Source organism: Scyliorhinus canicula, chromosome 9, assembly GCF_902713615.1.
Source record: "Scyliorhinus canicula chromosome 9, sScyCan1.1, whole genome shotgun sequence".
Lineage (NCBI taxonomy): Eukaryota > Metazoa > Chordata > Chondrichthyes > Carcharhiniformes > Scyliorhinidae > Scyliorhinus > Scyliorhinus canicula.
In genome coordinates, this window is record NC_052154.1 from 144,067,873 (window position 1) to 144,091,471 (window position 23,599).

The 23,599-nt window shown below is 52.4% G+C and overlaps 1 protein-coding gene across 10 annotated transcripts in view; it reads left to right on the forward strand.

Moving 5' to 3' along the window:
* Positions 1-23,599, forward strand: part of LOC119971764 (coiled-coil domain-containing protein 73-like) — a 335,430-nt gene that overhangs the window by 262,033 nt on the left and 49,798 nt on the right. For all 10 annotated transcript variants that reach the window (XM_038807840.1, XM_038807834.1, XM_038807833.1 and 7 more), the window contains one exon: positions 12,047-12,157. In XM_038807840.1, the coding sequence (XP_038663768.1) occupies positions 12,047-12,157 (111 nt within the window). The remainder of the gene's footprint in view (positions 1-12,046; positions 12,158-23,599) is intronic.

The following is a 23,599-nucleotide window of genomic DNA, read 5'->3' on the forward strand; positions in this document are numbered from 1 at the left end:
GCGGGAGCAGGTGACGTGGGCGGGGTCCTGGGGGGGGAGGCGCGGGGCGATCTGGCCCCGGGGGGTGCCCCCACGGTGGCCTGGCCCGCGATCGGGGCCCACCGATCGGCGGGCGGGTCAGTGCCTTGGGGGCACTCTTTTCCTTCCGCCTTCACCATGGTCTTCACCATGGCGGAGGCGGAAGTGTCCCCCTCCCCAACGCATGCGCGGGGATGGCGTCAGCAGCCGCTGATGCTCCGGCGCATGCGTGGACGTCCGCCGGCCGGCGAAGTCCCTTCGGCCCTGGCTGGCGTGGCGCCAAAGGCCTTCCATGCCAGCCGGCGTGACGGGAACCACTCCGGCACGGGCCTAGCACCTCAAGGTGAGGGCTTGGCCCCTCCGCACCTTTGGGGCGGCCCGGCGCAGGAGTGGTTCACGCCACTCCATCACACCGGGACCCCCCGCCCTGCTGGGTAGGGGAAAATCCCGGCCCTGAATTCGCTACCCAATGGTTATAGGTGAGTAACCCTGTCATCCCTCATCCTGCCTGCAGTAACATGATCTAAATAATCTGTGAATCTGGCACACCAATTGATGCTGAGGATGTTCACACCTGCCTCTGTGCTCAGCCCTGATGGTTAAAATTTCTCCCCATGGGGGTTTGATAGTAATTTTAAGATCTCCGCAGTGCCTAAATTTATTCTGATGAGCTTATCCCTTCAACATTAATTTGTCTTTCCCCTTTATGGATGTTGATTGTTCCACTGAATATTTGCAATGGGTTATGTTTTTATTGTATTTCCTGTATGGACTTGACATGGAGCTAAACGTTATTAGATTGTGCTTTGATAAGAATGAAAAACCTTGCAAATATATAGCACCCTTCATAACCTCAAGACCTCTCAAAGCGCTGTACAACCAATTAAGTACTAGCAGCCACTGTTGTCATGCAGAGAAACGCCACAACTAATTTATATACAGCAAGATTCCACGTTAAGAGCATTGCGATAAATTACCATCTTTTGATTAGACACTTTACCAATCTAGACCCAACCTCTGCCAAATTTTATTTTTTGTGTGAGCTGTTGGTGCTAATTTTTCTTTCCCCACTTGTACCTCTTTTAGACTCATCTTTAACTTCTTGTCTGATTACTATTGGGGCGGCACTGTAGCATAGTGGTTTGCGCTGTTGATTCACAGCACCAGGGACCCGGGTTCAATTCTTGGCTTGGGTCATTGTCTGTATGGAGTCTGCACGTTCTCCCCGTGTATGCGTGCATTTCCTCTGGGTGCTCCGGATTCCTCCCACAAGTCCTGATAGATGTGCTTGTTAAGTGAAGTGGATATTCTGAATTCTCCCTCAGTGTATCTGAACAGGCGGTGGAGTGTAGCGACTAGTGGATTTTCACAGTATCTTCATTGCAGTGTTAATGTAAGCCTACTTGTGACTCGAATAAAGATTATTATTATCTGCTTTTGTCTTGTACCTCATCCCTTTTATCGTTTAATTTCTCCTGCCTTCCATCTTATCATGGACTTTTTCATTTGTTCTTTCCCCTCTTCTTCTTTTCCTGTCTCAGTACTTGGTTAAAACATGTTACATCTCAAACTTTTTCCAGTTCAGATGAAAGGTCATCTCTCTGAAATATTATGGGCCTGATCTACAAGCTGCATCCGCCAGAATCGGGGCGGAATGCAGCCAGAAGATCCTGCGAGAGGCCTTCCCGGGATTTCCAATGGCCTTTACGTCTCGCAAAAATTTTTTTAAAAAAAAAAGTATTCTAATTCAAATTTTGACATTTTGACATTTAGCACACATTACATTACAAAACAAAATAAACCCAACACCAACCCCTGAACCTGCCCCCGTCTTCCCCCCCCCCCCCCCCCCCCCCAATACCCTTACCAACCTCTCCACCTCACCCACCCCTCCCTAGCAGTTGGTGGTAACCAGCTCATCGAAATGTAGTATAAACAAACCCCATCTTTGATGGAACCCCTCATTCACCCCTCTTAAAGCGAATTCCACCCTAAGTGCAAGAACTCCTTTAAATCCCCCAGCCATAGGGAGACACAGGGTGGAGATAATGACTTTCACCCCAACAGAACACGCCTGCAAGTGATCAACGAGATGAAGGCTAAAACATCTGCCCCCGCACCCATCTGCAAGTCCGGCAAGTCTGCCACCAAGAATATGGCCCCCAGGGGACTAGGCTCTATGTCCACATGCAAGATTGCCAAAATGGTGCTGAAAAACGACCCCTAACATTTCTCCAACTTCAGGCAGAACTGGTGCATGCGTTCGTGATTGGCTGGGCTCCTCCCACACCGCTCACAAATATCCTCCACCCCCTCAAACAGCCAGCTCATCTTCGACTTCATCAGTTACGCTCTGTGTACTACCTTTAGCTGTATCAACCCAAGCCTTTCACACTAGTTTGAGACATTCACCTTCTGCAGCATCTAGCATCACAACCTGTCCTCCAGCCATCCCCAGCTCCTCCTCCCACTTAGCCTTCACCCCTCCAGAGACACTTTATCCTCCTCCAAAGTCCTCCCATAGATCGCCGAGATGAACCCCCACCTCATCACTGACCGCACCCCCTTCATTAACGAGGAGGACAGGACTATTGGAAAGGTCTTAAAAACCTTTTTCACAAAATCCCACACCTGCATGCGCCTGAAACCCACCCCTTCTCCCGCAACACCTACAAACTTGCAAACTTCTCTTCCAAAACCAAGTCCTTCTTCTCCATCAACCCTCACTCCTTCCATTCCTAAAACCTCGCATCCATCCTCCCTGGCTCAAACCCGTGGTTTCTTCGAATCGGCATCAACTTCGACCCCACCCCAATCTAAGGTGCTGCCGCAACTGCTTCCATATTTTCAGCGTGTCCACCACCACAGGACTCCCCTAGAACTTTCCTGGGGAAAATGGGAGCGGCACCGTTGCCAATGTCCGCAACCCCGATCCCTTGCAAGATCCCGCCTCCATCCTCACCCTCAAAGCCTCCGGCTGTCACCGTCTTTGAAGTACCGACCCCCTAATCTTTGCTACCTTTCCTGCCCACACTAACAACGAGACAAACCTATCCACCCCATAAAAACAATTTTGGAAAAAGACCAGTAAGCACTGGAATAAAACTAAAAACCGTGGCAAAATGTTCATCTTAACCACCTGCATGCGGTCTGCCAACAATAGGGGAAGAGAGTCCAACCTTAGATTTGACCCTGCCCACCAAACTTGTGAAGTTCAATTTACGGAGCCAAGCCCAATCACAAGCCACCTGCACTCCCAAATACCTAAAGTGGGTTGTCGCCACCCGAAGTGGCTTCACCCCCATCCCAACTCCCCAAAGCACTCGCTATTTCCCAACTTTAACTTATAGCCTGAAAAAGCCCCAAATCTCCTAAGCAGTCCCATTATATCCCCCACTGATGTGCCCACGTTAGAGATGTACAGCAACAAATCAGCAGCATGCAGGGACACCTTATGCTCCCCACCCCGCCGCCCTCAATACTGCCCTCCATTTATCTGAGCACCTCAGCGCTATGACCAAGGGCTCTATAGCCAGTTCAAACATAAGTGGGGAACGTGGGCACCCTTGCCTTGTTCCCCTATACAACAGCAAGTACCCAAAATTCATTTCATTTGTGTGCACACACAGCGTCAGATCCTTATACAACAATTCTACCCATGCCACAAACTTAGGCCCAATCCCAAACCTCTCCGACACTGCCAACAAATATCTCCACTCCACACGATCAAATGCCTTCTCCATATCCAGCGCCACCTCTACCTCCAGCACATTTGATGACAACTACCTTCCCTTTACGAACCCCATCTGATCCTCCTAATCACCTTCGGGAGACATTCCTCCAACCTGAGCGCTAGCACCTTCGCCAATATCTTGGCATCCACATTCAGCAAAGGTACAGGCCTAAATGACCCACACTCCACCGGGTCCTTGTCCTTCTTCAGCAACAATGAAATGGATGCCTGTCTTATTGTCTCTGGCAGTGACCCCTTAGCCACCGTGACCTCAAACGTTTCCACCAATAGTGGCATCAATTTATCCATAAACTTTGTACAAAACTCTACCAGAAAACCAATCAGCTCTGGTGCCTTACCCATCTGCATTTCCCCTGTAGCTACCGGCACTTCTTCCATCCCCACTGGCTCCTCCAATCCTGCCCTCCTGCTCTCCTACTTCAGGACACTCCAATCCCCCCAAAAACTTTCTCATGTCTGATTCATCCTTCAAGAGGCTCTGACTTATGCAAATTCTTTTGAACTCCTCAAATGCCTTATTCACCAGCTCTGATGCCACCACCAGCTCCCCTGTCCCAGCCCTAACCCGAACAATTCCTCTCGCAGCCGCCTGCCGGCGGAGCTGATCCACTAACAAGCGGATGGCCTTCTCCCCATACTCATACATGGCCCCCACACCCGCCTCAACTGCTGAACTGCCTTTCCCGTGGACACAAGATCGAACCTCACCTGTAGCTCCTTCCTCCTTATCAGAAGATCTAGAGTTGGATCCTTTGCATGCCTTTCATCCACCTCCAAACTCTCCTCTACCAACCTCTGCCACTTCTCTCTTGCCTCTCTGTCCACTTGAGCCTTAAATGATATAACCTCGCCCCTCACTACTGCTTTCAACGCTTCCCATACCTCTGACAGCAAAACCTCCCCATTCCTATTAAAAGGCTCAATTACCTTTCCCATTTTGGTACAGAAATTTGGGTCTGCCAACAACCTCGCATCCAACCTGCATGAAGGCCTCAGATCTGGCCCTTTCTGCAGGACCACATCCACCCAATGTGGAAGAGTATGGTCCTAGGTAACAATCGCAGAATATTCTGCCTTCCCGAACCTGGCAAACAGCGGCTTTCCCACACAAAAATATCAATCTTTGAATACACATTGTGTACCAGTGAAAAGAAAGGGTACACCCAATCCCACGGGTGCAAAAACCTCCACAGGTCCGCCCCTCCCATCTCCCTCATAAACACAGCCAACTCCTTCGCCCCACCCAGAGGGGGTCAGCGAACACAGCTTGAACCTGTCCACCTTTGGATCCAACACTGTATTCAAATAACCCCCTCCCCCCAGTATTAACTGGTGTGTATCCAAATTCAGTATGGCAGCCAACATCTTCTTCATAAATCCCACATCATCCCAATTCAGGGTGTGTACACTAAGCAATACCACCAACCTCCCCTCCAAAACCCATTACAAAAACGTACCTAACCCTCTGATCAGCCACCACCTTCTCTATCTGGAACCTCACCCTCTTACCCATCAGAATCACCACACCCCGGGCCCTACTATCAAAGCCCGAGTGGTACACTTGACTCACCCTGCCCTTCTGAAGCCTCACGTGATGCTGCACCCTCAGGTGGGTCTCTTGCAACAACACCACGTCAGCTCTTAAGTTATTCAAAGTGATTTCTCACTTACTTCACCGGACCCCCCCCCCCCCCCCCCCCCACAAGCCCTTGCATGTTCCGCTTCACCACCCGGAACCGGTGTCTCTCACCAACCCATGCCCCTCTAAAGAGCCCAACTTTATCCACTGACTATAGTGCATTCCCTTTGAAGCATGACTTTGTCATCAAATTTCTTTCATTGAAAACAAGTCGCTCTGTTTGCTCTCATTTTGATCATTTCAAAGCTATTTAGATTTCAGAATCTTTGATCCAGTCCTGGAGTGTAAAGGTGGTAGGTCATACAAAGTAGGCTGGCTGAAGCGCTTTTAACATATGTTGTAATTCAGCCAAAAGTGCGGAGTGCATGATCCATCTCCGCTTCCCCCTGAGATCCCCAGCACTTCAGTGGCATCTTCAGCCAATTCAATTTGTCCCACATTTGATATCAAAAACGGTTGAAGGCACTGGATGCGCACACAAAAACCCTGGCCTGCCTTTAAACTGACCTGCTGCATTGGCCGTCCCTGACCGGTCATGGCGGTCCCATCTCACCAGGCCTCCAGTGATGATCTTGCTCTTCGGTCCTACTGCGGTACTGGCATAAGCCACTGAAGTTTTCTAAGATTTTCTTCTCAGGCAAAAGAATTGGGTGGACAAAATAGTGTGGTGGATAAAGATCAAAATTTGTGATTTTAACAAATACTTAATAATTTAAAATTGTTCACTTCCTCACTGTCAAAGATATGTCTGGTGTGAATAGCCAGAGTGGACTGGAAACAGACACTTTTAGGTAAATCGGTTACAGAACACTGGGACGCATTCAAGAAGGAAATGGGGAGAGTACAGTGGCAACATGTTCCAATCAAGAAAAAGGGTGGGACCAACAGATCCAGTGAACCTTGGATATCGAGGGATATACAGCATTGGATAAGGAGAAAAAGGGAAGCTGATGGCAGATATCGAGGGCTCAAAACAACAGAAGCCCGAGAGACGTATAGAATGTGCAAAAGGGAACTTAAAAAGGAAATTAAGAGAGCAAAAAGGGAACATGAAGGTATACTGGCAGGCAAAAGAAAGGAAATTCTAAGCACATTAAGGGTAAAAGGATAATCAGGGAAAGAGTAGAGCCCATTAAGGACCACAGTGGTCATTTGTGTGTGGAACTAGAGAACGTAGGTGGGGTTCGGCATGGTAGCACAGTGGTTAGCACTGGTGCTTCACAGCGCCGCGAACCCGGGTTACGATTTGAAGCTTGGGTCACTGTCTGTGCGGAGACTGCACCTTCTCCCCGTGTCTGCATCTGTTTCCTCCGGGTGCTCCGGTTTCCTCCCACAAGTCCCGAAAGACATGCTTGTTAAGTGAAGTGGGCATTCTGAATTCTCTCTCAGTCTACCTGAACAGGAGCTGCATTGTGACTCGGGGATTTTCACAGTAACTTCACTGCAGAGTTAATGTAAGCCTACTTGCGACACTAATAAAGATTATTATTATATTCTATATGAATACTTTTTGTCGGTGTTCACTCATGAGAGGCGCAATGTGAGTATAGAAATCAGGGAGAAGGACTGTGATAAAATTAAAGAGGTTAACACAGAGAGAGAGGATGTTCTGAGTGGTCTGGCAGGCTTAAAAGTAGACAAATCTCCACGGCCAGATTAAATTGTGTACCTTGTGTTGCCCTATTATGCATTTTTCTTTTTCTTTTCTATTCATGTACTACATATCTGTTTGAGCTGCTTGCAGAAAAATACTTTTCACTGTACCTCGGTACACGTGACAATAAACAAATGCAATCCAATTAAAATATATCATAGGCTGTTGAGTGAGGCAAGAGACGAAATAGCAGGGTGCTGGTAATAATTATCAATTCCTCTCTGGCCACAGGAGAGGTGCAGAAGGACTGGAGGATAGCCAATGTGGGACCATTATTCAAGAAGGGAGGAAGGAATAAACCAGGAAACTACAGACCATTCAGTCTAACCTCAGTGGTGGGGAAACTATTGGAAAAAATTCTGAGCAACAGAATTAATCTGCATTTGGAGAGACAGGGATTAATTGAGAAAAGTCAGCATGGTTTTGTTAAGGGAAGGTCATGTCTGACCAACTTGATTGAATTTTTCGAAGAGGTGACCAGGTGTGTAGATGAGGGAAATTAATTTGATGTAGTCTACATGGACTTCAGCAAGGCTTTTGATAAGGTCCCACATGGGAGACTGATAGCAAAGAGCCCATGGGATCCAAGGAAATTTGGCAAATTGGATCCAGAATTGGCTGAGTGGCAGGAAGCAGAGGGTGATGGCCGAGGGCTGTTTTTCCAACTGGAAACCTGCACCCAGTGGAGTCCCGCAGGGATCAGTGTTGGGGCTCTTGCTGTTTGTGGTTTATATAAATGATTTAGAGAAGAATCTCAAGAGTTGATTAAGTAAGTTCGCAGATGGAACGAAAATTGGTGGGGTGGTAAATAGTGAGGAGGATAGCCTTAGATTACAGGAGGGAATAGACGGGTTGGTCATATGGGTTAATCAATGGCAAATGGAATTCAATCTGGATAAGTGTGAGGTGATGCACTTGGGCAGGACGAGTAAGGCAAAGGAATACATGATAAACGACAGGACCCTGGGAAGCACCAAGGATCAGAGGGACCTTTGTGTGTGTGGTGACTGTAAACCCGTAGCCACTCGCAGCAGGCGGTACAGCCTACAGGACAGGGTGTTTATCCGAACCGAGGTCCGGAGGCTCCTACGTGAGGGGATCACAGTAACAGCCCCTGGAGAGCTCAGGTGGTGGTCGTCAAGACCGGGGAAAAATTCCGCATGGTCGTGGACTATAGTTAGACCATTAATCGGTTTACGCTCCTCGATGCGTACCCCCTCCCCAGGATTGCAGACATGGTGAATCAGATCGCCCAGTATCATATTTTCTCCACGGTGGATCTGAAGTCTGCATACCACCAGCACCCAATCCGCCCGGAGGACCGCCACTACACGGCGTTCGAGGCCGATGGCCGCCTCTTCCATTTCCTCCGGGTTCCCTTTGGCGTCACGAACGGGGTCTCAGTGTTCCAACGAGCAATGGACCGGATGGTGGACCTGTACGGGCTGCGGGTCACGTTTCCGTACTTGGATAATGTCACCATCTGCGGCTATGACCAGCAGCACCACGATGCCAACCTCCACCAATTTCTCCAGACGGCCCAGAAACTCAACCTCACTTACAACATGGAGAAATGCGTTTTCCGCACGACCAGGCTAGCCATCCTCGGCTATGTCGTGGAAAACGGAGTCCTGGGCCCCGGCCCGGACCCTCTTAGAACTCCCTCTCCCTCATTGTCCCAGGGCCCTCAAACGGTGCCTGGGATTCTTTTCATACGATGCCCAGTGGGTCCCTCAATATGCGGACAAAGCCCGCCCACTATTTAAGGCCACACTTTTCCCCCTGTCGGCTGAGGCTCGCCAGGCCTTCAACTGCATCAAGGAGGACATCGCCAAGGCGGCCATGCGGGCGGTGGATGAATCCGTCCCCTTTCAGGTTGAGAGCGATGCCTCAGAGGTAGCTCTTGCAGCCACATTAAATCAGGCAGGGAGACCAGTCGCATTTTTCTCCCGAACCTCTCCGCTTCGGAACTTCGACACTCCTCGGTCGAAAAAGAAACACAAGCCATTGTGGAGGCTATACGTCACTGGAGGCACCACCTCGCAGGTAGGAGATTCACCATCATCACCGACCAAAGATCGGTTGCCTTCATGTTTGACAACTCGCAAAGGGGCAAAATTAAAAATGATAAAATTCTGAGGTGGAGGATCGAGCTCTCCACCTACAAATACGATATTATGTATCGACCAGGGAAGCTCAACGAGCCCCAGATGCCCTGTCCCACGGCACGTGCGCTAGCACGCAGAGCGACCGCTTAAAAGCCATCCACAATGACCTCTGCCACCCGGGGGTCACCCGGCTCATCCACTACATTAAAGCCCGAAATCTGCCTTTCTCCACCGAGGAGGTAAAGGCCATCACCAGGGATTGCCCGATGTGCGCGGAGTGTAAACCGCACTTCTACAGACCAGACAGGGCCCACCTGGTCAAGGCTTCTAGGCCCTTTGAACGCCTCGCTATCGATTTCAAAGGGCCACTCCCCTCGACTAACCGGAATGTGTACTTCCTGAATGTCATCGACGAGTTCTCCTGATTCCCTTTTGCTATCCCGTGCCCCGATATGACCTCCCACACAGTCATTAGGGCCCTGCATAGTATCTTCACCCTGTTTGGTTTCCCCAGCTTTGTACACAGCGACCGGGGTTCGTCCTTTATGAGCGACGAGCTGCGTCAGTACCTGCTCGACAAGGGCATCGCCTCGAGCAGGACTACCAGCTATAACCCCAGGGGGAACGGGCAGGTGGAGAGGGAGAATGCGACGGTCTGGAAGACCATCCTACTGACCCTCCGGTCCAGGAATCTGCCGATCTCCCATTGGCAGGAAGTCCTCCTAGACGCGCTCCACGCCATTAGGTCCCTCTTATGTACCGCCACCAACCAGACCCCTCACGAGCGGCTCTTTATTTTATCCAGGGGCACTACGACGGCGGCTTCACTCCCGGCATGGTTGAAGACACCGGGCCCAGTACTCCTCCGGAAGCACGTCAGGGCACACAAAACTGACCCACTCGTAGAAAAAGTGCTTCTACTACACTTAAACCCCCAATACGCCTTCATAGAGTACCCTGACGGCCGTCAGGACACCGTATCCCTCCGGGACCTAGCGCCTGCAGGATCAAACACCACCATTACTACCGCCGAGGTACCCCTCATACTACACCCCACACAACTCCCCACGCCCCCGCGCCTACCAGGTCGCTACACATGTTCCGCGCGCCTGCACCCGCAAGCTTCCAGCGCCCCCACTCCCCAGTCGAACCAGACGGGTACGAAGCTCGGACAGAATCACCCCCGGAGTCCGCCATCGTACCCCAACCGACCGTGATCATCCAGCCACCAGAAGGGGCTGCAACCCCGGTGCTCCGCTGATCACAACGGACAACTCGACCACCGGACAGACTCAATCTGTAAACCATCACCCCCGCCGGACTTGATTTTTTTTACAGGGGGTGAATGTGGTGAATTATAAATACTAATAATCCACACTGCATTGTACAACATGTGTTGAGCCTGTATATTGTATTGGATCACGTGTAGTTGCACGGCTCTACCCATAGGGGGAGATGAGGAGCTTGTACTGGGCTCCACCCTTGGCTCCACCATGGCTCCTCCCCTTAACCGGATGTATAAAGGTTGATGCTGAGAGCCTGCCTGCCAGTTCATCTGGAGTTCATCTCGTCACAGGCAGGCTCTGTTGTAAGACGATTAAAACCACTGTTCACTTCTAACCACGTGTCGCGTGAATTGATGGTCGCATCAGTGTGCATGTATACCAAACTCTTAAGGTAGCAGATCAGGTGGATACAGTGTTTAAGAAGGCAAATACTTATTAGCTGAGGCGCAGAGTTTAAGAGCAAGGAGGTTACGCTGGAAATGTATAAAACCTTGGTTAGGCCACAGCTAGAGTATTGTGTGCACTTCAGTAATCCACATTATAGGAGGTATGTGACAGCACTTGAAAGGGTGCAGAGGAGATTTACCAGGATGTTGCCTTGGCTGGAGAGTTTTAGCTATGAAGAGAGATTGGATAGATTGGGGTTGTTTTCCTTGGAGCAGAGGAGATTGAGGGGGGACATGATTGAGATGTAAAAAATTATGAGGGTCATAGATAGAGTAGACAGGAAGAAACTGTTCCCTTGTGGAGGGATTGATGACCAGGGGCCATATATTTAAAGTAAGTGGCAGGAGGTTTAGGGGGATGTGAGGAAAATCCTTTTCACCCAGAGGATGGTGGGAGTCTGGAACTCGCTGCCTGAAAGGATGGTGGAGGCAGAGACCCCCATAACATTTACAAAGTATTTAGAGATGTGCTTGCAATGCCAAGGCATATAAAGCTATGAGCCAAGTGCTGGAAAATGGGTTTAAATTGGCTAAGTGATTTTTGACCGGTGCAGACATGATGGGCCGAAGGTCCAATTCTGTCCTGTGGACCTCTATGACTATGAATTTGTACAAAATATAGTAACACATATATAGTTTTTCCTGCTAAATAACTGCCTAAATGCAGATAAACCATGCAAAAATTACAGTGCTTATACAGTAGTATTATTTTTGCTTTTTACTTCAAACATGGTGTTTTCAATCAACCTTTTAATTTTTTTGCTCATAGTATATTAGATTAGTCCAAAGTCTACCTTGTATCACTCAGCTCAGCATTTTATATTGCTTAGCCTAGCACATTAGAAGTTGTGCACTGAGACAGAAAGTTATGGCAGATGTGTTTATTATACCTATTACTGGCTTGGTTTTATGAAAAGGCCATCTTTTCCCCCTCCATGTACTCCTCCAGGTTTCTATGAGCCAAGTCAGATGTGCATTTTTTAAATTCAGTGTGAAACTCATTGGCGACATGGCAAATCAACACTGATCTTTATTGGAGCACGAATCTTAGAAGCAACACACAAGAACAATGTGGTAGAGGGAGATCACAGAAGCCTAAGAACGTAATATTAATTTTCTGGGACAATTAATTTTATTGCAGATTCTGGAAAGTGATAATGAGCTTCTCCGGGAGAAGGCAAAAGAAGATGAAGATAAATTTCAGATTCTCGAGAGGGAAAATGAAAAGTCTACAGCTCAGTGGAAAAAGGAGGTAACGGGAATTAAAATATAATATTTGCATGTGGATTTAATATATTTTTTTAGATAGCTCAATTAGTTACAAAACCAAAATAGTAAAATCGCAATAATTTAGTCATCTCAGAATTTTTTTTTACCCAAATCCCTGTCTTTCTGCTTCATATGGCTTTTTGCAGTGTCATAGAATTTTTACTAATGCGCCATCACAGTGATATAGATACAGATTACTTAAGAATGACTTTGGTGCAGTGATGGCAACTTAGACTAATGAGTGGGCCGCTTGAGTGGTCCTCCTTCTTCTCAGTGTGCTTCAGGATTGAAATTTGGAATGTTCACTAACTTTGACACTTGAATAAGATTGATAATTGATCATTCATAAATTATAGAAAGCACTTAATCATTCATATATTAATAGAGATGCCATCAACTTCAAATGATAAAAACAAAATAAATATTTATGCTTTGGACGCAGAGGGAGAACATATGGCTCCAAGGACAACATTGGGCTCTTTTTTCGATGGTCAACTGTTCTTTTAAATCTTTCCACCCTCGCTTCGAACATTGGAGCTCAAGTGTATTGTTGTCTGAAAGAAAAAGATCAGCCATGTACTTGCCTCCACAGTTTCACAATCAATCTCTCACCCAATCTCTTACTTTCTGCTATTTCTCCTGCGTACTCTTCAAGTTCACCTTGAGCATGATTTACACAACCTACCCTCAGTGCTCCTCCCAGCTGAACTTCTGACCACTCAATTCCCTTTCCTGGGCTGAATTTAATTGTTCCGGTGGTGGGCTTGCCCACTGACTGGAGAGCTGGTGGCAACCCCAGTGCCAGCCATTTCTATTCACCCTGATGCAATTAATAGCCAATCAGACAAGTACTTGACTTGTACCAGCGTTCCCAGGGCCTAAATAACGGATGTCAAAGCTGCCAGCCAGTCAGAGGCTGGCAGCACTTCTATGCCAGTAGCGACACCAGGACTGGTGACCATTGTCATTACTGCAGGCACTGGGACCAGTCAAGTAGGCCCTGGTGAAGATGGGATTTAATGGGCAAGGGGGGTCTTCCCCCATTGTGCCTTTTTACTTTATATAATCTCTCTTGAAAAGTAAATCAGTCATGGAGGAGCTTATCTGGCTTCCCCGCGGCGTGTTTCTCGGCAGCAGGAGGCAGTCTGCTGTTGGCTGGTAGCGGGATCTTCTGGTCCCGCTGCTGTCAATGGGATTTGCCATTGAACCGACCGCACACCACCAGGAAACAATGGCGGGGGTGGGTTGTCAGCGGGACAGAAAGATTCCGCCAGTGTGATCTGCCAGAAGATCTCACCCCATGACTCTACCATCTTCAAATTCACTCCACCACATACCCCCCCCCCCCCCCGCCCCCCGGATAACCAAGGTTCTTGAACGTATTTCACAGCTTTGAGTCTTTGCATAGTTATAGTCCGACCTATCTAAAAGGTTGTGCATTTTCAATACATTTTCTATTCCTTCTGGGATCCCTCCTTAGTCCCACCTCTTCCTTTTCATGCTGCTTCTTTATGACATCAACAGCATTCACATGTAACCTGAGATCTGCCTCTTCCTCATTTCTCTTGGTCCTTTAGCTGACTCCAAGACCACGGGCGGAATTCTCCATCCCCACACCGGGTGGGAGAATCGCCGGGGCGCCGAGTGAGTCCCGCCACACCGCCCCAGCACCCGCACGCGATTCTCCCACCCCCCCCAAACCGGCGCGGCAAGATTCACGGCTGGCCGCTGGGAGAATCGCCGCTCGCCGTTTGTAATGGGCGAGCGGCGATTCTCCAGCCTGGATGGGCCGAGCGGCCTGCCCAACATGACAGGTTCCCACCGGTGTCGTCCACACCTGGTCGCTGCCGGCGGGAACAGCGCGGAAACGCTGGGGGGAGGGGGGGGGTGTTCATGGACTGGGGTGGGGGGGGTCTCAAAAGGGGTCTGGCCTTTCGGTGAACATATTTCACAGCTTTGAGTCTTTGCATAGTTATAGTCCGACCTGTCTAAAAGGTTGTGCATTTTCAATAAATTTTCTATTCCTTCCGGGATCCACACGATCGGTGCCCACCGATCGGCGGGCCGGCCTCTCTGAAGGAGGACCTAATTTCCTCCGCCACCCCGCAAGATCCATCCGACATCTTGCGGGGCGGCCGCGGGGTGGACGGCAATGGCGCATGCGCGGGTGACGTCATTTACATGGCGCCAAGGCCTGGCGCACATAAATGACGCGCCGCTGCTCCTAGCCCCCCGGGGCGGGAGAATAGGGGGCTGGGAGTGGCCTCCGACGCCGGAGTGAAACACTCCGGTTTTCACTCCGGCGTCGGGCCTTAGTCTCCCAATGGGAGAATTGCGCCCCACTTGTCCAGGATGAGCCACAAATTGTCCTGGGTCCACGACGATTCTCAGCTTATTGCAGTTCAACACCAGGAAGATCAAAACTATTTTTTTGGCCTTTCTCCTTCACCACACTCAGGGTAAATATTACAGTTTGGATTCTTGGTGTCTTGCCCAACACCAAGGCCTTTTACTTCTATTTCATCACCACCTCCTGCACCTATCCTGGCTCATCACCTCTGCTACTGAAACGTTTATGCTGGCCTTTGTTGCTTGTCAGGCATCACTACTGTTAACACTAAGGGCGAGATTCTCTGGAAAACATTCGAAGTGTGGTAACAAGCGGAAATTGTCAAGAGCTTCCTGGTGCTCGGGCCAGTCAGGCTGGCAACGCAATTCAACGTTATTTGTCCACTTAACGAGGCCCCACGGGCTTCTCGTCGCAAATGAAAGCTCGGCAGCTGTTTTATCGGGACGCGCTCGCCAGCCGCCGGCCAACAAGGTGGAGCAGCACTTACTCAGCCAACCCCAGCCAGCTCGCAACAATGGCACCGAGGAGACAGGCCCCAAGATTTGGGAAGCTGAGGTGGGGAGGCTCCTAGACAGTGGAGGCCAGGATGGATGTCCTGTTCCCCCGAAGATCCAGGAGAGTGAGCAATAGGGCAGCCAGTGCTGTCTGGGATGAGGTGGTGGCAGCTGAGAGCTCGGGAAGTGTGGTCAAAATGGTCAATGACCTAAACCAGGCAGCACGTGTGAGTAGACACCACCCTCCCCTGCCAGGGAGCATACAATCCCCATGCGACCCCCAACCTTCGCTCCACCCCCTCCCCTTCAACCCCCCAACCCTCCCTCCACCCCTCCTTTCAACCCCCAACTCTCCCACCACACCCCCTCCCACCACTGTGAACCACGCATGTGGCTAACAATGCCCCCTCTGTATCTCCTAAGGAAAAGCTCTCCCATAATCGTCGGGAGAGGGCCCAGACTGGTGGAGGGGTGCCTTACTTAAGAATCCTCCACTCCTTCAAGGAGCATGCCCTGGAGGTGACTGGTGTGGCTGAGAACAGGGCTGTTATCCAGAGGTGAGAAACCCCTGTCAAACCTGTCAGTCCTGTCAAACATGAGATGCTATTGCCTTACTGACTGACCCATCTGTCAGAGCAGCATGGTAGCACAAATGGCTTCACAGCGCCAGGGTCCCTGGTTCGATTCCCCGCTGGGTCACTGTGCGGAGTCTGCATGTTCTCCCCGTGTCTGTATGGGTTTCTTCCGGGTGCTCCGGTTTCCTCCCAAAGTCCAAAGACGTGCAGGTTAGGTGGATTGGCCATGCTAAATTGCCCTTAGTGTCCAAAAAGGTTAGGAAGAGTTATTGGGTTACGGGAATAGGGTGGAAGTGAGGGCTCAAGTGGGTCGGTGCAGACTTGATGGGCCGAATGGCCTCCTTCTGCACTGTATGTTCTATGTTATTTCCACTGACCACATGTCCATTCTCCTGCAAGTCCCTCAGCCAACGGCACCGGCCCATCCTGGGTGGCATCGTCTCCTGCCTCTCACGAGACCACCTCAGAGAAGAGCTCCGAGGATGCAACCATTATAGTCGCGTTGCACCCTGCACAAGCGAAGATACGCACACCTCGGTGGGACATGTTAGTGGACAGGCTTCGGGGGGCACAATCTGGTGAGCACCACATTGCTGCAGATGCACATCTGGTAGAGGCAGGAACCCCCAAGTGAGACAGCAGTTAGAGGTCTGTTGGATCCCAGGACCCAGCTGGGTCCCAGCCTGATGTTGAGCCTGTGGTACACTTACCCGGAGCTGATGGAGACGATAGAGAGCAGCTGGGACATTCAGAGGGAAATGTCAGCATCACTCCAGCAGATCCATAGCCACTTGGAGGTGTCCCAGAGGCTACAGCACAGAAGATGTCGCTGGCAATGCGTGGCACCGAAGCCAACACTGCTGGGGTGGCAACCGCAGTGGAAAGGCTGGTGCACCACATCGCCACCATTAGTGAAGCTGTCCAAGGCATCGTGCAATTTGTGACGGCCATGGATGAATCTTCATCTGGTGTTCGCACACGAGCTGTATGTTGAGGGAGTTGAACCCCTTTCGGTTTACCTAGGTGATGCACAATCAATGGACACGAAATGTAGATGAAGTTCGAACGATCGGCTTTAATACGCAAGAAGTGGACCCGGCAGCAGACGTACAGAAGAATGGCTGGCTGCTGGGAACACGGGTTCTTATACCCCGCCTCGTAGGCGGAGCTACCTTCCTCTCAGCCAATCGGCTGAGAGGCACATGACATACCTGGGCCAATGGACAGCGAGTCCTCTGCACCAATGGCAGCTAACACTCCCAGGTACCGTAATACCCCTAGTCATACTACCACATTCACTCCCTGTTGAGAAAGGAATGGGGGGAGGGGGGTGTACGGGGAATGCGGACATGGAGGAGGGGGGGAGTGTGCCCGTGAGTATGTGAGAGACTGGTAGTATGACTAGAGATGTTAGATCGTACCATTTCATTGATGGCTGCCTGCTGGCCCGCAACTATTTACAAAATACAGAACACAGTAACTATGTACAGTTTGGGAAATGGGGAGAAGAAAAAGAGAACAAGCAAAAACAAGAGTCCATCAGCAGTTCACATGGATTCGATCAGCCTATCGAGTGCCTTGGATGTCCTGTGCGACCTGCGGAGCTGTGTCAGCGACGTTGGACTGGTGGTCGTCCGTGACTCCGGGAGCGATGATCCTGTTCTTGCGGCTGCGTCCGTACCCCCAATCGGAGCTAGCGGGGGCCAGGCCGGGGGAGGGTCGTCCTGTCCACTAGGCAGTGTGTGTGAAGGTGTCAGTTTGGGGGGGGGGGGGGGGGCCTGCCGGGGGCAGTTGGGGTTGGAGGGTGCTGGCGCCGGGGTGGGGGGGGGGAGGAATCTGGCGGGTGCCAGGTCCCGGAGGGAGACCGCGTGGAGTAGCTGGACTTTTTCTTTTTTTTTAAATAATTTTTATTGAAATTTTTACAAAATATAAACATCTCGACTTTATTAACAAAACAACCGCGGCAACACCCCAAGAACAATACCCACCCAACTTGAAAAGCAACTACAAACAAAAGAAAATAAAACAAAAGAACACCCAAATAACAAAAGGGAAAGAGATAACACCCGCCACATCCCACAAACCCATATGCACAGTTCTCCCTCCCACCGACCCAAACTTCCCCTCTAACTCCCCCAAGTTCGCGAACCTCCCCTCCACAAACAGGTCCCTCAACCTCTTAACCCCTGCCCTGTGCCAGCCCAGAAATCCGCCATCAATGCTCCCTGGGACAAACCGATGGTTTCCCCGTATCGGGGCCTCCATCGAGCCCCCCACTTCTCCCCTATGTCGTCTCCATTGCCCCCAAATTTTGAGGGTAGCCGCCACCACCGGGCTCGTGGTATACCTCATTGGAGGGAGCGGCAACGGCGTCGTTACCAGCGCCTCCAGGCTCGTGCCCACACAGGACACCACCTCCATCCTCTTCCATGCTGCCCCTTCCCCGTCCATTACCCACTTACGCACCATCGCTGCGTTGGCAGCCCAATAGTACCCACAGAGGTTGGGCAACGCCAGCCCCCCCCCATCCCTGCCCCGTTCCAGGAACACCCTTCTCACCCTCGGAGTCCCATGCGCCCACAAAAATCCCGTAATACTCCTGTTGACCCTCCTAAAAAAGGCCTTCGGGATAAGGATGGGGAGGCACTGGAACAGGAACAAAAACCTTATGTACGTGGGAGAAGAACAAGTACTCCCTGGCCCTTGGCCTTGCCAACCTCCAGGGATCCACCCCCCCCATCTGGTCCATAAATCCCCTCAACACCTTAGCCGCCGCCGGCCTCCTACCCGTCCGGGACTTGCATCGATCCAATGGGGGATCCAGTACCGTGTTGAAGTCCCCCCCCATGATCAGGCCCCCCACCTCCAGGTCCGGAATGCGGCCCAACATACGCCGCATAAACCCCGCATCGTCCCAATTTGGGGCATAAACATTCACCAACACCACCCGCTTCCCCTGCTGCTTACCACTCACCATCACATATCTCCCGCCACTGTCAGCCACCACATTTAACGCCTCAAACGACACCTTCTTCCCCACCAGGATCGCCACCCCCCTACTCTTCTCATCCAGCCCTGCGTGAAATACTTGGCCCACCCATCCCTTCCTCAGCCGAACCTGGTCCACCACTCTCAGGTGTGTCTCCTGGAGCATGGCCACATCCGCCTTCAGCCCCTTCAGGTGCGCAAATACCCGGGCCCGTTTGACCGGCCCATTCAGCCCCCTCACATTCCAGGTTATCAGCCGGATCAGAGGGCTCCCTGCCCCCCCCACCCCCCCCTGCCGATTAGCCATACCCAATCCCTTGCCCACCACCGGCCAGCGTCCCCCGCTCTGCCAGTTTCCCACGGCGGCAACTCCCCCCTCCAGCACCCCCTGCGTCCTCCAGCTCCTTCCTGACCGTTTCAGCAGCAACCCGGTACCCCCCACAAGACTAGGACCCCTCCTAGCCACGCCCCTCCCTCCATAGCACTCCCGTGAGCCAGCTAACTTCTGCTGACTTCAGTGACTCCCGCCCTACCTCTGACTCCTCCCCACGTGGGACTACCCCTCCTCCATCGTGCCCGTCAATTGGTCCTCCCCCCCCGCTCTTGCGCGGGAAAAGAAAACAGCCAGCAACAACCCGCGCTTCTCAGCCCCGACCCCGCCCCCACCATCTCCCAGTGCGGGAAACCCGCAGAAAGCTCGCGCTTTCGCCCTGCCCGGCCTCGCCTCCTCCAGGGCTACTCCCATTGTCAGTCCCCCCCACCAGCTCCCCGAACTCCCCGTTTACCCCCCTGCCCGAACCCGTCCACCAGACCCCTACAGAAAAACCCATATAGAAAAGACAAATCGACATCACCCCACCCACCCTAAGGCCAACCCACATCTTACATTAAACCAAGCAAATACAAATACAGTATTATACAGCATCCCCCATCTTAGACCCTCAGTTTGAGTCCAATTTCTCGGCCTGCACAAAGGCCCACGCCTCCTCCGGGGACTCAAAATAATGGTGCCGATCCTTATAGGTGACCCACAGACACGCCGGCTGCAACATGCTGAACTTCACACTCCATCTATGGAGCACCGCCTTCGTCCGGTTAAACCCAGCCCTCCGCCTCGCCACCTCCGCACTCCAGTCCTGGAATATCCGCACCTCCGTGTTCTCCCACTTGCTACTCCGCTCCTTCTTGGCCCACCGGAGCACACACTCACGATCCACGAACCGATGAAACCGCACCAACACCACCCGCGGTGGCTCGTTCGGCTTGGGCCTCCTAGCCAGAATTCTGTGGGCCCCCTCTAACTCCAGGGGCCCCTGGAAGGACCCAGCCCCCATCAGCGAGTTTAACATAACCGCCACATAGGCCGCCAGGTCCGACCCCTCCAGCCCCTCCGTGAGGCCCAGGATCCGCAAATTCTTCCTCCTCGACCGGTTGTCCAGCTCCTCGAGCCGCTCCTGCCATCTTTTATGGAGCGCCTCGTGCATCTCCACCTTCCCCGCGACGGCCACGGCCTCATCCTCCCTTTCGGAGGCCTGCTGCTGCACTCCTGGATCGCAGCCCCCTGGGCTGTCTGGGTCTCCATCAGCTCCCTGTTGGTTACCTTCAGCGACTCCAGCAGCTCCAACTTAAGCTCCTGGAAGCAGCGCAGCAGAGTCGCCTGCTGCTCCTGAGCCCACTGCCTCAGCTCCTCAAGGCCTCCGCCGGCCGCCATTTTTTCTTCCTTCCCCCGCTTTTTCAGGGGTGCTTTCTCCGTTTTTCTCCTTACCCCACTCCTGGTCCGGACCATAGGACCGTAGGGGTCGACTCCTGTCCTCTTCCCACGTCGGGATTTGCCGACACAGCTCCGTTGGGGGCCCTGAAAAGAGCCCCAAAGTCCGTTTTCAGCGGGAGCTGCCGAATGTGCGGCTTAGCTCCGCATTGCCGCCACCCGTAGCTGGACTTTTTCGACCAACGGGTCCGACTTGTGTACCCGCACGTGTTTCCGGAGCAGGATGGGCCCGGGGATGGCCAGCCAGGTCGGGAGCGGAGTCCCTGAGGAAGACTTCCTGGGAAAAACAAGAAGGCTTTCGTGAGGCGTTTGGTTAATAGATGTACAGAGGAGTGACTGGATAGAATGGAGGGCGTCTAGGAGGCCCTCTTGCCAGTGGGAGACTGGGAGATTTCTGGACCGCAGGTCCAGCAGGACCGTACCGTTCTCCCTCTCGACCTGCCCGTTACCCCGGGGGTTGTAACTGGTCGTCCTGCTGGAGGCGATGCCCCTGCTGAGCAGGAATTGACGCAGCTCATCACTCATAAAGGAGGACCCCCTATCGCTATGAATGTAAGCGGGGAGTCCGAACAGGGAGAAAATGGTGTGTAGGGCTTTAATGATGGTGTTTGTGGTCATGTCAGGGCAGGGGATGGCGAACTGGAAGCGGGAGTACTCGTCAATCAAGTTGAGGAAGTACGTGTTGCGGTTGTTGGAGGGGAGGGGACCTTTGAAGTCCATGCTGACACGTTCAAAGCGGCGGGAAGCCTTTATCAGATGCACTTGTTCGGGGCGGTAGCTGTGCGGTTTACACTCTGTGCAGATGTGGCATTCCCTAGTCACTGTCCTGACCTCCTCGATGGAGTAGGGCAGGTTGCGGGTCTTTATATGGTGGAAAAAGCGGGTGACCCCCGGGTGGCAGAGGTCGTGTGGAGGGTTCGGAGGCGGTCCACTTGTGCGTTGGCACAGGTGCCGCGGGACAGGGCATCGGGAGGCTCGTTTAGCTTCCCAGGACAATACAAGATGTCGTAGTTGTAGGTGGACAGTTCGATCCTCCACCGCAAGATCTTGTCGTTCTTTATCTTGCCCCTGTGTGCGTTGTCGAACATGAAGGCCACTGACCGTTGGTCTGTGAGGAGGGTGAACCTCCTGCTGGCCAGATAGTGCCTCCAATGTCGCACAGCTTCTACTATGACCTGTGCTTCCTTTTTGACCGAGGAGTGGCGGATTTCGGAAGCGTGGAGGGTACGGGAGAAGAAGGCCATGGGTCTGCCTGCTTGGTTGAGGGTGGCTGCAAGAGCTACATCGGACGCGTCGCTCTCGACTTGGAAGGGGAGGGACTCGTCGATAGCTCACATCGTGGCCGTTGCAATGTCTGCTTTGATGCGGCTAAAGGCCTGGTGGGCCTCCATCGACAGGGGAAATGTGGCTGATTGGATGAGGGGACGGGCTTTGTCGGCGTAATTGGGGAACCACTGGGTGTAATATGAAAAGAAGCCCAAACAGCGCTTGAGGGCTTTGAGGGAGTGGGGGAGGGGGAGCTCCACCAGGGGGCGCATGCGTTCCGGGTCGGGGCCTATTACTCCATTACGCACTACATAGCTGAGGATGGCTAGACGGTCGGTGCTAAACACGCATTTGTCCTTGTTGTAGGTCAGATTCAGGGGTTTTGCGGTTCGGAGGAGTTTTCGGATGTTGGTGTCATGGTCCTGCTGATCGTGGCCGCAGATGGTGACGTTATCGAGATACGGGAAGGTTGCCTGTAAACCGTATTGGTCGACCATTCGGTCCATCTCTCGTTGGAAGGCCGAGACCTCGTTTGTGACACCGAAGGGAACCCTTAAAAAGTGGTTGAGTCGCCCATCCGCTCCGAACGCAGTGTACTTTCGGTCACTCGCGCGGATGGAAAGCTGATGGTAGGCTGACTTGAGGTCTACCATGGAGAAGACCTTGTACTGCGCGATCCTGTTGACCAGGTCGGTGATACGTGGGAGAGGGTACGCGTCCAGCTGCGTAAACCTGTTGATGGTCTGACTGTAGTCCATGACCATCCTATTCTTCTCCCCGGTCTTTACCACCAGCACTTGTGCTCGCCAGGGGCTGTTGCTAGCCTCGATGACCCCTTCCTTCAGAAGCCGTTGGACTTCGGACCTGATGAAGGTCTGGTCCTGGGCTCTGTACCGTCTGCTCCTGGTGGCGACAGGTTTGCAATCCGGGGTGAGGTTTGCAAACAAGGACGGGGGATCGACCTTGAGGGACGCGAGGCTGCAGACAGTAAGGGGGGGCATAGGGCCGCCGAATTTGAATGTTATGCTCTGGAGGTTGCAGTGGAAGTCTAACCCCAGGAGTGCTGCCACGCAGAGGTGAGGAAGGACTAATAGCTTGTAGTTTTTAAACTCCCTCCCCTGCACCGTGAGGTCCGCTATGCAGCACGCCGTGATATGTACCGAGTGCGAACCGGAGGCCAGAGCGATTTTTTGTTTGACCGGGTAAACAGGAAGAGTGCAGCGTCCTACCGTGGCGGGGTGGACAAAACTCTCTGTGCTCCCGGAGTTCAGCAGGCAGCTTGTCTCGTGGCCGTTGAGGAGGATCTTCGTGGTCGCTGTGGATTGGGTGCGAGGCCGCGACTGGTCCAATGTGACTGAGGCGAGTCGTGGCAGAAACTCCGAGTCGTCATCAGGCAGAGAGTAGTCACCTGCGGGGTCCTCGGTGCTGATCCAAGATGGCAGCGCCCATCGGCCCACACATGGTGGGGGGTGGACAAAATGGCGGAACCCGTTCCCCGCACGTGGAGTCAGGGGTCCAAAATGGCAGCGCCCGGGGATCGCACGTGGCGTCGGGGGCCCACAATGGCGGCGCCCGGGGATCACACGTGGTGGGGGGTGGGGGCAGCGAGGTCCGCGGGCCGCTCGGGGCCCCTGAGGAGAGCGAAGAGGAGGACCTGCGGTCGCTGCTCAGGACCGCAGCGACTGCTTTAGATTGGCAGACGGCCACAAAGTGGCACTTCTTGCCTCACTTCGTGACCTGTCGGATGAATCTATGGGCTGTGGCCTGTGAGTTACCACATGGGTCCCTGTTAGATCCCTGGAATTATCCCGAGGCATGAAAGTTCAGGGCTGCAGTGACCTTAACGGCCACTGGGAGCGGGTGTCCTCTTCCCCCTCGAGTTGCCAAGTCCACGAGGACATGGCACAAGGTGCCGCACCGTCTCCTTGTTGAGGTGGAGCCTCCTGCGGCACACACTGTCCGTAATTTGCTCGAACGACCAGCG